General features: G+C 39.5%; 1 protein-coding gene across 1 annotated transcript in view; it reads right to left on the reverse strand.

Moving 5' to 3' along the window:
* KDM3B (lysine demethylase 3B) overlaps positions 1 to 15337 on the reverse strand; it is a 56164-nt gene that overhangs the window by 16498 nt on the left and 24329 nt on the right. Inside the window, exons 7-11 of the mRNA XM_046666254.1 lie at positions 13482 to 14081; positions 8948 to 10181; positions 7845 to 8046; positions 4832 to 5046; positions 3899 to 4051 (exon numbers count right to left, since the gene is read on the reverse strand). Of these exons, the coding sequence (XP_046522210.1) occupies positions 3899 to 4051; positions 4832 to 5046; positions 7845 to 8046; positions 8948 to 10181; positions 13482 to 14081 (2404 nt within the window). The remainder of the gene's footprint in view (positions 1 to 3898; positions 4052 to 4831; positions 5047 to 7844; positions 8047 to 8947; positions 10182 to 13481; positions 14082 to 15337) is intronic.

Genomic DNA, 15337 nt, shown 5'->3' on the forward strand with positions numbered 1-15337 from the left:
AGAAATGGCTATAATGTTTTCCAAAGCGATGGTACCAATTAGCATTCCTATTAGCAATGTTTTAAGATTTCTAGTTCCTCCACATCCTTGACAACACTTAGTACTGTCAGTTTTTAAAATTTTAGCCATCCTAGTAGGCATAGTGGTTTCTCATTATGGTTTTAATTTGCATTTCCCTAATGAGGAATGATAACTTTTTTCATGTGCTTATTTTCCATTGATCTATCTTCTTTGGCAAAATATTGGTTCAAATCTTTTGTGCATTTAAAAACTGGGTTGTCTTCCTGTTACTGAGTTGCAAGAGGTCTTTATTATGGATACAAGTCCTTTAGCAAATATACGATTGGCAAATCTTTTCTCCCGGTTTGTGGCTTGACTTTTCACTTACTTAAAAGTGTCTTTTGAAGAGCAAAAGTTTTCAAATTTGATAACAATTTTTCTTTTGCTTTTTGTGTCCTATCCAAGAAATATTTATCTAACCCAAGGACAAGAAGATTTTCTATTCTTTTATGTCTAGGTCTATCATTTACTTAAAAGTTAATTTTTTTCTATATAATCTGAGTAAAAATAGTTCATTTTATTCCAATACCAATTGTTGAAAGGACTATCTTTTCCCCATTGAATTATCTTGGTACCTTTGTCAACAACAGTTGACTATGTATGCCTGAGTCTACTTCTAGACTCTCAGTTCTGTTGCATTACCACAGCATTTTAATTACTGTAGCTTTATAGTAAGTCTTGAAGAAGTATAAATCCTCCAACTTCATTCTTTTTCAAAATTGTTTTGGTTATTGTAAGTCCTTTGCATTTCATATAAATTTTAGAACCAGTTTGTCACTTTATACAAAAAGGCCTACTGGGATTTTGATTGGAAGTATGTTTAATTATAGATCAATCTGGAAGAATTGACATCTTAATATTCAATCTTCTATCCATGAATACGGTACATTTATCCATCTATTTAGTCTTCTTTAATTTCTCTCAGCAATATGTTGTAGTCTTTACTGTGTGCCTTTTACATATTTGCTAAATTTATCTGTAAGTACTTCATGTTTTTTTGATGTGACCATAAATTATATTCATTTAAAATCGAATTTCTAATTGTTCAATGACAGCATACAGAAATACAACTGTTTTTTGTTATGTTGATTTTATATCTTCCAATCTTGCTAAATTCATTGATTAGTTATTGTAGTTTTTTTTTTTCTGAGGAAGATTGGCCCGGAGCTAACATCTGTGCCAGTCTTCCTCTATTTTGTATGTGGGATGCCGCCACAGCATGGGTTGATGAGTGGTGCATAGGTCTGTGCCTAGGATCTGAACCCACGAACCCCAGGCCGCTGAAGCAGAGTGCATGGACTTAATCATTATGCCACTGGCCAATCCCCAGTTCTTGTAGCTTTTTGGTAGATTTTTTGGGATTTTCTATATAGATGATCATGTCATCTGATAATAAAAACCATTTTGCTTCTTTCCAGTCTATATCCAATCTATATTTTTTTTGTTATGATTTTGTCTTTTACTTCTTAATGCTAACTAGTCACTCCAGTACAATGTTGAATAGAAGTTGTGAAAAGTGGACATCCTTGCTTTCTTCCTGATCTTAAGGGGAAAAACTCAGTCTTTCACATTATGTAAGAAGTTCCTATCTATACCTAATTCAGTGTTTTTCAACCTTTATTTCTTTATCACTCCTCTAAAAAACTTTCTAGATCTTTATTTGGGGAAGAGAGGGGATAATTGTACTTCCCACCTCGAAATTTCAATAAATCTTTTTTCAATAAAAGATATACTGTATAACTGTTTATGTACTGTGACCCTCTGGAAGGGCATAAACCATTATATGTTAGAATTCCCCTGCCTCTGCCAAGAACCAATTTTCACCCCTGTAGAGAACACATGATATAGTTTGTTGAGAATTTTGACAAATGATTTTTCTGTATTTCTTGAGATAATCAATGGTCTTTAAGCTATTAATATAGTTAATTGTATTGACTGATTTTCAAATATTAAACCAACCTTCCATTAATGGGATAAACCCCAATTGATCATGATGTATTTTTCTTTTTATGTATCTCTAGATTTAAATTTACTTAAATTTATGAAAGATTTTTACATCTATGTTCATGAAGGATACTGGATCTGTAGTTTTCTTTGCTTGCTCTATCTTCATCTGGTTTTGATATCAGTGTAATGCTGGCTTCATAAAATGAGTTGATAAGTGTTTCCTCCTATTTTCTGAAAGAGTTTGTGTAGAACTGGTATTATTTCTCTGAAGAGGAAAGAATGAGGAGGTCAAGGGGCAAGGAGGATTCTTGGCCTGTAATAAGATAAAGCAACAATAAAAGGAAGCAAAGGATTTGAATAGACAGTTCTCCAAAGAAGATAAACACACGGCCAATAAGGACATGAAAAGATGCTCAACATCATTAATTATCAGGAAAATGCAAATCAAAGCCACATAACAAAATACTACTTCACAGCCATTATAATGGCTATAATCAAAAAGACAGACAAGAACAAGCATTGGTGAGGATGTGGAAAAATTGGAACCCTCATTTATTGCTGGTGGGATTATAAAATGGTGCAGCTACTTTGGAATACAATTTGGCAGTTCCTGAAAGGGATACAAAGAACTGTTATATGACTCAGCAGTTCCACTCCTAGGTATATACTCAAAAGAACTGAAAACATAAGTTCACACAATAATCTGTATTTATAATAGCCCAAAGTGAAAACAAGCCAAATGTCTATCAACTGATGAATGGATAAACAAAATGTAGTATATCTATACAATGGAATATTGTTTGGCAATACAAAGGAATGAATTAGTACTATGTGCTATATAACATGGATGAAACTATAAATGCTATGCTAAGTGAAAGAGGCCAGTCACAGAAGACCAAATATTGTATGATTCCATTCACAAATCTTCTTCAACTTACAATGGGGTTATGGCCTGATAAACTCATTATTAAGTTGAAAATATCATAAGTCAAAAATGCATTTAATACACTTAACCTACTGAATATCATAGTTTAGCCTAACCTATCTTAAATGTGCTCAGAACATTTATATTAGCTTACAGGTGGGCAAAACCATCAAATACAAAGCCTATTTTATAATAAAGTGTTGAGTATCTCATGTAACTTATTGAATACTATACTGAAAGTGAAAAACAGAATGGCTGTCTGGGTACAGAATGGTTATAAGTGTACTGTTTGTTCACCCTTGTGATCACATGACTGACTGGGAGCTGTAGCTTGCTGCCATTGCCCAGGATCATGAGAGAGTATCATACCTCGTATTGCTAACACGGGAAAAGGTCAAAGTTCAAAATTCGAAGTATGGTTTCTACTGACCGCATTATCACTTTTGCATCATGGTGAAATCGAAAAATTGTAGGTTGAAGGACCATAAGCTGGGGACTGTCTATATATGACATGTACAGAATAGACAAACCCATAGAGACAGTAAGTAGACTGGTGGTTACCAAGGGTTAAGTGGAGAGAAGATGGGGATGGGGAGTGACTGTTAATGGGTACAAGAGTTTTTTTGGGGAATAATGAAAATGGAAATAGATAGTGGTGATGGTCATACAACTTTTAGAATATACTAAAAACCTTCGAATTGTACAGTTTAAAAGGGTGAGTTTTATGACATGAGAATTATATCTCAATAAAGATGTTATTTAAAAAAAAAAGCAAACAAAGGGAGATGAAGAACAACCCTTCTTGACTTGTTTTAGTTCTCCTAGTTAGGCTGGAGTATTGGCAATTGTAATGAATGAAGCTAAGCAGCTAAAGAGGGGGCATAAACCCATTCCTACTTCTTTTCCAAGTCCCATTCCTCCACTGACAGATTACCTTTAGAACTGCACAAGACAATATTAGCTTACCACTGCGTGGACGGCTTTTCCTGAGCCTGTAACAGTCAAGGCAGACCCCAAATCCACATTTGCGACAAACCCAGTGGATGTTGAAGAGAGTTGTTTCACATACATCACACATCTCCCGTACACCACGCACTGCTCGTTTCCATGCCACTTTCTCTGGTGGAAAGAAGAGGAGGAATATTGTTGGCAGTGACCATCCTAAACAACAGCAAAAGACCCCAGATCCACTGATTCCTACTCAAGCCATTTTGTCCAGCTATAAACCGCAAAGGTTCATGAAGTTTGCGTTTCTCTAATTGTAAGAGAAACAAACTACATGGAATTTCTACTATTTCTGAACAAACGTTAACAGAGAATGAATGCCACATATTATTACTTAAGATACTATAAAATTTTCAATTTGGGGGAATTTGAAATGAGAGAATTTTTATCTTGAAATGTGGCACATAATTTCATAGTACAATTTTCCTTGGTCTAGAAATAGAGTACAGTATCTCACAGACATGGAAATATCATAAATGTGTGAATAATATGGGTTCTAGGAGTGAAACATGGCACCCAGTAGCACTTCATGTATTCATAAATCACAGAGTATTGCTTACTAATACAAGTTTGTTCAAAGAAAACTGAAAACATTCAGAGTGAACCAACCTCAAATAGGGATCAAAATGCATATTACGGCAGCTGTGCTACAAAAATGAAAGGCAAGCAGGGAAGGAGTTTTTGGTTTGTTAAGCGCCAAAGACGGAAAGAATGAGGGTTGCTGGATATAGTTAGGGCCTCAACTATTTAGTTTGCTATAAAGAAAAGTCTTATCAGCTTTAATTCATCCATAGAAAATGCCACCTGCCACTCCTTCTACTCCTCCTTTTAAGCAAAAGAAAATGAAAGTTTCCAACTAGGAGTGCCTGGAAGGCGAGCAACAGGGTGCCTTACGGTGTGGTTCCACCATCATCATGGCCTCCTTCTCGGACATCACGAGCTGGCAGAACTGGTCCCCAACGTTGGCCAGGATGTATTTTGAGGTTTCTAGGTCTATCCCTTCTGCTAGGGAGGAAGAGGGAATCCACAGGTTCATGGCATCGGGGTCACTTTGCTGGGGACTCAGAAACCCCTCCACACGGAGTACTCCCTTTCGAGTGAAGATCAACCTGAGATAGGAAGGGAGACAGTCAAATACATGGAAAATAGCAGCAGCAATACAAACTAACATACACCTCAAATCCTAGGACCTAAAAGAAATTAAATGAGAGTTAACAGGAATCAGGCTGAGTTAAGAATTTTCACCATATTTGACCAAGACAGTATACATTCTCTGCTTGTTAAGACTTAATGAGGCCTGGGTTCTCTAAAAAGCTGTCCCAAGGAATGCCTACCAGTTTCTCCGTCCACTTGTACTACACCTACGCCAATGCCACTGAACTGTGACCAGAGAAAAACACAGAGCCATGCTCACTGTCACACTTTAAATTCATGTCTACCTACGTCAGGTGAGCCCTTAATGCTGCCTGGCAGTCATAATACAGTTTCCTGGTGCACCCCCTCTCCTAGATACGTTTCATATCTTCTCCTTTCTCTTAAAACCTCCAATATTACTTTCTCCATGAGGAAGGACCTTGCTAAGTATTCCACTGAGAAAATACAAAGAGCCAGAAGAGAACTTCTGAAGCTCCCACCACCACAGTACCATACCTTCCTGCAACTGGGCCCATATACTCCATGTGACCTTCTGCTACTATGAATGCACTAGGTCCCGGCAAACACCAATCTCTTCACCTATGCTCTGCATTCTATCCTCTTTCATAGGCATCCCTCCACTAATTCTCTCTTCTACATCATCTATTTTTCTCTCTGCTGAATCATTCTTGTCAGTATTTGAACTTGCTATCTCAAAAATCCTCTAAAAATCTGTATCTCAAAAAACCTCTTGATCCTACATTCTCCTCCATTTATTTGCTTATTAGAGCAGTTTCTTGAAAGAGTTATCTATACTGATTGTCACCAGTTTCTTTCCCTTTTATTTTCTCTTAATCCACTCCATCAGGCTTTCCTCTACCAATCTACCAAAACTGTTTTTGATGAGGTCATTCCCCCTTGTTAAACCCAATGGTCACTTCCAGTCCTTACCTTACCTGACCCAATTAGCAGCATTTGCCACAGTTCATTATTCCTTCCTGGAAATACTTTCTTCAGTTGTCTTCCAGAATACTTCACTGGCTTTTTCTTTCTCAGCCTCCTTTACTAGTTCCTCCTCATCTTTCCCATCTCTAAATGTTGGAGAGCTCCAGAACTCAGTCCTTGGACTACTTCTCTTCTGTACAGTCTGACTGCATAAGTGATCTCAATTAAACTCACAGCTTTAAATACCTAGTGACAATATAAGTTTTTATCTCTACTTGGAGCTGTTCCTCAGCTCTGGAGTTGTACATCCTGCTGCCTTTTCAACATCTCCATTTGGAAATTTAATAGGCATCTCAAATTTAACATGCCCAAATTAAAACTCCCCATTTTCCTCCCTAGACCTGCTTTTCCCCAAGAAATCTCTTTATCAGTAAATGGGAAATCCATTCTTCCAGTTTTCAGGCCAAAAGCCCTAGACACATCCTTGACTCTTTTCTTTCTCTCATACTCCACATCTAACCCATCAGAAAATCATGTGGGCTGTACTTTCAAAATATACCCTTTATCCAACCACTTCTCATCACTTCCATCGCTAATTCCCTGCACTAAGTCACCATCATTTCTCACTTGGATAATTCCAACAGCCTCCTAATTTCTCTCTGCCTTTGCCTTAATGTAATCTATTCTCAAGAAGGGAGCCACAATGCTCCTTTAAACCATTCATCCGTGTCACTCATCAACTCAAAACTGTCAATGATCTTATTCACTGTGAAAGCCAAGGCCCTTAGAGTAGTCTTTTAAAATGTGGACCCATCATTAACTCTTTGACCTCAATTCCTTTCCTCCCTGGCTTACTCTATTTTAGCTACCCTAGCTCCATGAAGATACCAGGAATATTCCAGCCTCAGGACAGTTGCTCTTGTTGTACCCTCTACCTGGCATACGTGTCTCCCAGAGAAATGCATGGCTCACTCCCTCACCACCTTCACGTCTTTACATAAATAATCTTCTTTAAAACTGTAGCTTCTCTAGCCTCCTCATACTTCAATCCTCTTTCCCTTCTTTATTTTTCTCAAAGTTATTATCAGCTGACAGACCATATATTTAACCTTTTTTTTCTTATTTACTGTCTCCCTCCCCAACTATAATGCTAACCTCCTGAGGGCTAGAATTTGATGGTTTTGTGCACTGCTTAATCCTCAATGCCCGAACAATGGCTGGCACACATTAAGTGCTCAATAAACATTTGCTGAATAAGTGAATCCATACCACATGGATAAACCACTCAGATTTCTTTATTTTAAAAATGAAAGATTTTTGAAAGATCGTTGATTTATTGAGAAGAAAAGTGACTAAATAACTGTTGTTTGGTAAAAGCAGGGGACATTCCTAGGATTTTCATCAGTTATCTCTACTTCAAAGATGCTTCACGTTATCTTCTAATCTTACTTCTCCTTCTCTCAAGGGGACTCAAGGGACTCTAGCACTGAAGAGAGGAGAAAGTGGTCAGGCAGAACCATAATACAAAACGGAGTCCTGCTTATACCACTGGTTTCAAATGGAACCCAAGTTAGGAGTAACTCAACGTAGCTCAGGGGCTGGTGGCTGAGATTGTTCAAGTTCAATTCTCCAACGACAAAGCCACATGTCATTTCACAATCCAAACAACTAAGTGGCTACTATGACAGAGCCTCAGCACAGACCCTGAGAGCAAAGGGGTAAGAAAAACAAAGAAAGTTGGTGAGATGTGCTTACAGATTCAGAGGAAGAGTGGGAGTTATGTATCATTAATGGAAACTTGGAAGGAGACAGACAGTAGTTTGGGTACCTCCGGAAGTGAAAGAACCGGCAGGCCACAGTGGAATCATCTTGCTCCTGTTCCTTAAACTTCCTATACCGCTCCAGGCGGCACTCACGACACTTGTGCAAGTGAGGGGCGACATTGATGCATGACCCATCCTGCAGGAAGGGCTCTCCAGACTGCTTCAGCTTTTTCACTTTGCTTACATCTTTCAGGACTGACTGGCCAACTGTAGCAAGGGAGGGAGGAGAAATGGTTAGTCATGAGAGGTATAAATGAGACTCAATAACATGATCCTGGGGACAGATACTTGTCCTGACCTGGGCCACTCTTCTTTGCACTGCTTGGGCATGCACCCATCAGGTCCATCCTTGCAGAAAGGGAGCGAAGGGAGCACAGAGGCTTCAACTGGTTGCTAAGGACTACGGAGAATCTGTGGGAAGTGCCCCATTACAGTAACACAACTCTGGGCATGGGTGAAGAAAACCCAAGAAGGCAGAAGGTAGCTGCCATCTGCCTCTAGCCCTTCATGATATGACTGTTCTAACTAATCAAGGACTCTTGGACTCCCATGGGATACCAATTCCTAATGACAACAGCTACTTTTACCATTAAATTTTCTTACACACTTCTGGACCATAACCTCATACCACAGAAATTAATGGCTTTTGGAAAAGGTGTTAAAGCCTTATATATGTGCCAGAGAGAATCAAACTGAGGAGTGATTCTCTTTGCTTCCAGTCCACAAAAGGCTGCTATTTGAGAATAGATGCGAGTACTCAGTAACTCCCCTTAAGTAAATTCAAAAGAACGAGTCAAAGGGAGGTAGAAAGAGATGAGAAAAAAAAACACAGAAAGAGTTCATAAACAAACATTTTATCAAGGAAGACTGAGGATCTTCCTTTGTGGGATTATCATTACATAGGACAGACACCCCTCTTACAGTCTGGTTTTGATGCAATCCTACCCTGAATCAGGAGGTCTGATGAGAAACCTTTGCTGGACCTTTTTGGCTATGTAATTTTATAAGATTATAAAACTTTCATCAAAAAGAGGGCCTCCGCTGCCCAAGAACACAACAGACATTTGAGGCTAGTGCCAGAGCCCATGTATAGCCCCAGCAGGATCACCTTTCAGGGGTGCAGTCCGAGGCCGGCCCTTGGGGGCCTGCTTCCCTTTGCCTTTGCCCAGCAACAGCTCAGCACTGCGCTCCCCATTGGGGCCCAGCTTCCCCATCAGGTGCTCCGGAATCCCCTTCAGGCCAGTCTTGGCCTGCAGCTGCTCCTCAGAGTCGCTCAAATCTGACAGGTCACTGTTGGTGCTGGAGTCCGAGTCCTGTCTGCAAGCCAAGCTTCGCTCATCCAGTGAGAACCTTTTCACAGCTTCAAAAGGAGCTTTGTTTTCCTGTGAAAAATCTGCTGGGGGGGACAGAAAGCTGCCTGAGTGCCTGCCAAAGACGTTACTAAAGGTTTTGAGGAGGGGATTGTCTTGCTGCCCAGGCCCCACAGTTGGCCTCTCCTCTGTGGGGCTCGAGGAGAGTGTAGGCATCTCAATGGGCTGGGTGAGGCTGCTGGTGGGTGAACTGGAGCGGCCATTCCCCATGGCAGAGAGGCTTGGACCCCCAGTGGTAAGAGCTGAGCCTAGAACACCAGGTACCAGTTTGGAGGAGTCAGTTGTGATGAAGAGGGTTTTCTTCTTTGCTAAAGATGTTGAATCTGCAGAGTGAGACTCGGGCCAGCTGGGTGCTGCCTTGGAGGTGACAGTGGTAGCAGAAGAAGAGCTACCTGATGCCTGAGATGCAAAGCTGCTGAAAGGGCTATGTTCAACTTTCTCCACAAACGCCAGGAAAGGGTTAGAGGGTTCTTCTCGGGACAGTTTAGGGGGCTGTAAAAATAGATTTTCATGACTCTCTGGGGTGCGGGCATTTAGGAGGCTCCGTGGGAAGGCTGGCGTGAGGGTGGGCATGGACTCTGCAGGCATTTTCCGGTCCACAGAGCTGCCAGCCTTAGAGCCAGATTTAGTGTCTGCTCCAAGGGTGGACCTGCCTTTACATAGGTTCTCAAGGCTTTGTTTGAATGAGTCTCGACTGGAGGAATCATCAGGCAAACTTTCTGAAACGGTAGTGAAGTAGTTACTGGTGGGTAAAGTTTGGGACATGCATTGAAAAAACAAGTTTTTGGAGAGATCAGTGTCTTTCTGAGACTCTGGTGCAGAGCTACAGCCAAAAGAGAAGCCCAAAGGTTTGTTCTCTGTGGCTAGAATCCCATTGGACTGGCTCCTTCCACTTCCAAAAGTCAAAGGTTGTGATGAACTTGGAAGAGATGCTCCAAATCCAGAAGAGGCCAGAACAGAATTTCTTGAATTCTGAAAAGAAGATAGCCTGAGTTAGTGATGCTGGCTTCTCCTGACAACCTTATGACCTCTTTGGACCTAGGCCAACATTTCTTGTGGATCAATCAACTTTTCTTTCCTACAAATCCATGAAAACTGCTCTACTGACTAGATTTCACCAGCATTAGGGCAGAAACCTGCCACAGACCATACAGAGGGCATCTTTAGCAAGGTGAGCTAGAGATAGCAAGATGTCATTCATCCTGCCACTCCCTCGGTTGTTAGCCAATTGGTTGTCACAGCACTAGCAGGCCGTGTAGGCTTCTCAGTATCTATTTGGAAATGAAGACTTCACCAGGAAATTGGAGAAAAGTGTTCCTGAACAGACATTAGCTTTTACTTTGAAATATACCTACTGACCCTGTAATATTAATCTACCTCAGTGACCTTTGGGGCTATTGTTAAAGCTTAGATTTATTTAAGCTATTGCAAATTATCCATCTTACAAAAGTGACTTTAGCCCCATAACAAGCCCATTGTACATTAAGGAAAATCATTTTCTTTGTTAGTCTGAAACTTCCCAAGATGGACCCTTTTGGAATTTGGCCATTTATTTACGGATTCAAGTCAACCCAAAAGACAAGTATCTGTTTCAATTGAATTTAGACCTAAAAATGCTAATTAAAGAAAGCACACTAATTACCGAACGCTTTTGTTATCATTAGGATCTAACAAGTCTCCAAGTAGGAAAAGTGTAGATACTGATATACCCATGAAACAAAAGCATTCAGCACAACAAAATGGTGAATGAATAAACACTTTCCTTTTTTTACCTTGAAAGTATTAACTTCTGCTATGAATAAAGAAGGGTAGGATCACTTTCATATGCATTACACACACGTATACATACACAGAGAGAAACATCCACAGGTAGATATGAGCCCTTATGTAATACTTATTAATTTAAGAAAATCCAGTCCCTAGGACTTGATTTACAAACAATAGATTCCTAAAAAAAATTAACTTTCTGGTAGTAGAGGATAATATCCCTAAACACTCACTTTAAAACAATGGAAATAAAAATTATTCCATGACTGCTTAACAGATATGGGGTTTCCTTTTGGGGTGATGAAAATTTCTGGTACTAGACAGTGGTGATGGTTGCACAACATTGTGGATGTACTAAATTCCACAGTATTGTACACTTTAAATGGTTAAAATGGTAATTTTTGTGTTAGATGTTACTTTGCCACAACTACAAAAATATTCCAAATAAATGAAAGAGCTATTGTTAAAAAAGGGGGGAGGGGGTTCCATTTATTTAAGGTATTCTTTAAATATGCAAGAGGAGTCTATATTAGGACTGTCCTTGAGGGTTGCATAGAGGCATGAGAACCAGGGAGGCCACCTATGGCTTGCCTCCAGTTGACATTTGCTACAGAGACTGCTTCAGGGCATTTCGGAGTTAAAAACTTAAAGATTATTATTCTTTCTTCTTTTCCTTTCCACTAACCAACAACCACTGACTTAAACCCCCCACCCCCAAGAAAAAAGAAGAGACCAGACAGATACAGCCCTGAGGCTTTGCCGTTGTTTCACTAGCAGAATTTGGCCAGGAGCCTTGACACCTGCATGACTGCAAGGAACCAGTGTGGGTAGCTCAGGTTTCACTACTAAAGGTACCCTTTAAAAATAAATACACACACGAATGAAAAATAACTTGGAAGGTCCTTCATTTTCCTTCAAATGATTCAATTCCAAACCCTTTGCTTAGAAGAAAGTGATGACAAACTGATTTCAACTCAAGTTTTAGGGCAAGAGGTTTCCTGGGGGCTGTGTCCCTATTTTAGATTTGACATCATAATGGAAACATCCATTTCTGTACTTTAAATCATATCCTAGGAGAATACCAAGAGGCTGACACATTAGCAAAATTACTGATACAGTCAGAGAAATTTCTCCAACCTGTTTGGAAAATGCCCTTTGAATCCATATTTCATCTATTCAGCTTTGCTATTCCAAGAGTAACAGCATTCAGTGGATCTCTTCTTGTAGCATACAAAATTTGGTCTATTTTGTAATCCCCATTTACATCCACATTGCCGTTGACATGGAGTTGATTTTAATTAATTTGGGCAATATGATGACTCACACACACTGGAAATCCACATAAGATCCTCACCTAGTTCTCCTGGGAATTCTGATCAACTAACAGAGGACAAACCATGAACAGTGTGAAATTTGCATTTACAGGCCTTTTCCTCTTCTGCCTGGACATTTTACCTCCCTCTTCATCCCTGCACACTAGGGATTAACAAGCTGCATTTGCTAGGGAGAGGAAGAAGTCAGAGGAAATGTATATGCCATTTGTTTTATCTGACATTGTTTTATTTGACACTGTTGTACCTAAAATAATTCCATTTTAGGATGTGAGCTCCTTCAAATAGGGATTTCAATTCTTTGTTTATAATATACAGTACTTAGCACACAGTAGTTTCCTATACATAATTTAAAAAATCATTTAGTATTTTATCTTTATATTTCATATTCCAGATTAAGTTAACAGCCAGTTTGAAAAAAAATATGACTCACATCATAAATGATACCTTGGTGACCAAAATAAGAGTCAAAAGATTGTAAGAACTGATTTTGATATTGTTTCAAATTTGATTGGGGAGTCAACTTGATGCTAACATGTATTTAACAAAAGTTCCATTTTAGCAACAATACATGCATACCAGACAAAGAACATAGTAAACTGGATACTACTGTGATTAATTCCATCAAATTTCCCAGGTAAGGCTTTAAAAGATTAAGTTAGTATTAAAAAAGAAAAAAGCTTTTATAGCCATATCAAATCACAGAAAGAAGCCCAGCCTCAAAGGAAAATATCATAGAAAATGATGAAATGAAAACAGGGGTTGGTGATAGTAGCTTTCACATAGGCTTAATTATAGTGTTCACTATTACCAACACTGTAATTCATCACCCTTGCCTCTCATAGGCCTGGTGGAGGCTCAACCACTACATGAACTAAATAGATAATTTAAAAAGATTCCCCACCAGATCTATATTAGCATCTCATTAAATTGGATTGTATAATCTGTTTTTGATTAGCCCAATTGTTCAGGTGACTTTTAAGAGCTGATAAACTTATTAAAATATACACATTTGTCCAGTGAGCAATAAAAGACTATCCACAGAGTACAATTTAAGCACATCTCAGAAATACTCCTTCCCTATGGCATTTGAAATGCCTTTCAATGTGTTAACAACAAAGTAGGGTGAAAGAGTGAACCCAAATCTTGCAAATCTGCCCCTGAAACAACTCACCTCTCCTGGGGCCTGCAACCGGCTGCCTTTCTGTTTTTCCGGCCCAGCCCCTGCTCCGAGGCCAGTGTCTGAGATCCTCACCGTGGTTGGGGTGGAGCTGGTGGTAGTGACCACAGCTGCTGAAGCCACCAGGCCCTGGCCAACTTGTTCCAGTGTTTTTCCTGCCTCTTTGTTTTCGGCTCCACCCACCTCTGGGGCCAAAGATGTCTGACCTGTGGCTGTAGAATATGAAGTGAAAGGTACAGGTGTGTCTCCACCTACAGGCTCATCCTGCACCACCAGAGTCCTGCCGTTTTCTTTGGTGTAAGTGGCAAAGCGAATGTTGCGGTTAATCTGGGGGACAAATGTAGTCGGTGGCTGCTTGACTCTCTGATCCAGCCCTGGCTCTCCACTGGTATTCCCTCCTTTCCAGGGCCCTCGGCTCGCCTCACCTCCATCGCTCCCATTACTGTCTACTTCACCCCTGTCTCCTTTTAATTTCTTTGATGCAGAGTCACACCCAGAGTCCGAAGCACTCTTCCTCCTCCGGCCATCTTTCCCCTCTATGCTCTCTCTCTTCTTCTTTCCTTTGGAAGATTTTACTGCTTTTAACGTACCCCCCTACAAAACAAAATTCAAAAAAGATTTATTAAAATGGACCTTCCATCCTGTGAAAACCATAAACCATTAGCTCTTTCCTATCTCTAGAAGCAGACAATCAAAGCAGGCACAAGTTTCCAAGTTCCAATGCCAGTTCTACATTCCCTTTGTCAAAAAGCTCCAATCTTCCTGTGACTCAGTTTATATCTACATATTCAAGATAATGGTTACTAGACCTCACTTGGCAAACTTTCCCTTAAACAAAATGCACTACTTCCTCAAATGGACTTTTTTGAGGGTTTTAAAAATTTGTGGAATTTCTTTTACAAAATAGACTGCTGGAGGTAGGCTAGGAGCTCATTTGCCCCTTGCTGAAAAAAAGTCTGCTTTATTTCACATTTATCTCCTTGTTTGACAGAAACTGGCATTTCAAGTATTGAAATAAAAAGTCTCTAAAAACTTGTGACAATTTAACAATAGGAAAACCAACATTTGCAAGTCTGTGACCAAAGGAAAAGTGAGCCCAAGAGAGATAGGTTTGGCTTGCTTTTAGATACTATAAAGATGCAATCAATCTCTAGACCTCATTTCAAAGCATTAGAGAGAGGAAAGCAAAAAAACCAGGTTATCATAAACTGCCAAGTCTTTTGGCTCTTCCAATAATTTTAGCCTATCTCATGAAATCTTACTTGTGCTTTATTTAAGAGGTCAGATAATCTTAAATGATACAGGATCAGAAGGGGCAACTCCTATCTGAATAAATTCCTTCTTTGAGAAGGTCAAGGGGCAGGTGACTTGGGACACAGCTAACATTCTCTCAAGCAAACTTTGTGCAGCAAGGACGTATATCTAGAACATTCCTAGATTGGTATCCCACCACAAGCGGGTATTCTTTTTAGCTTTAACTTTCAGATAAAATGTGTTGAGGTGCCAATAAGCTAGTGACTCACAGTTATTTAGCCATTAATATTCACCAACTTAATCTACTCTTACTGCCCTTGAATATTTATAGATTCTTTGTGCAGATCTGTATCTTTGTTATAATCACTATAATAGCTGTTACAACAAACTTTTTCAAATTTTATATTTCTTCTTGTCATCTCTAGTTTCTATATTTTTCTCCTTCTTTCTTTCCTTCTTTTCCTTTTTTTGTTGCCTTCATTTCCATGTTTTCTCCCTTAACTTCCTTCTACAACTCTTTTTTTTTTTTTCGAGGAAGACTAGCCCTGAGCTAACTGTTGCCAATCCTCCTCTTTTTGCTGAGGAAGACTGGTCCT

This window comes from Equus quagga, chromosome 7, assembly GCF_021613505.1.
Source record: "Equus quagga isolate Etosha38 chromosome 7, UCLA_HA_Equagga_1.0, whole genome shotgun sequence".
NCBI lineage: Eukaryota > Metazoa > Chordata > Mammalia > Perissodactyla > Equidae > Equus > Equus quagga.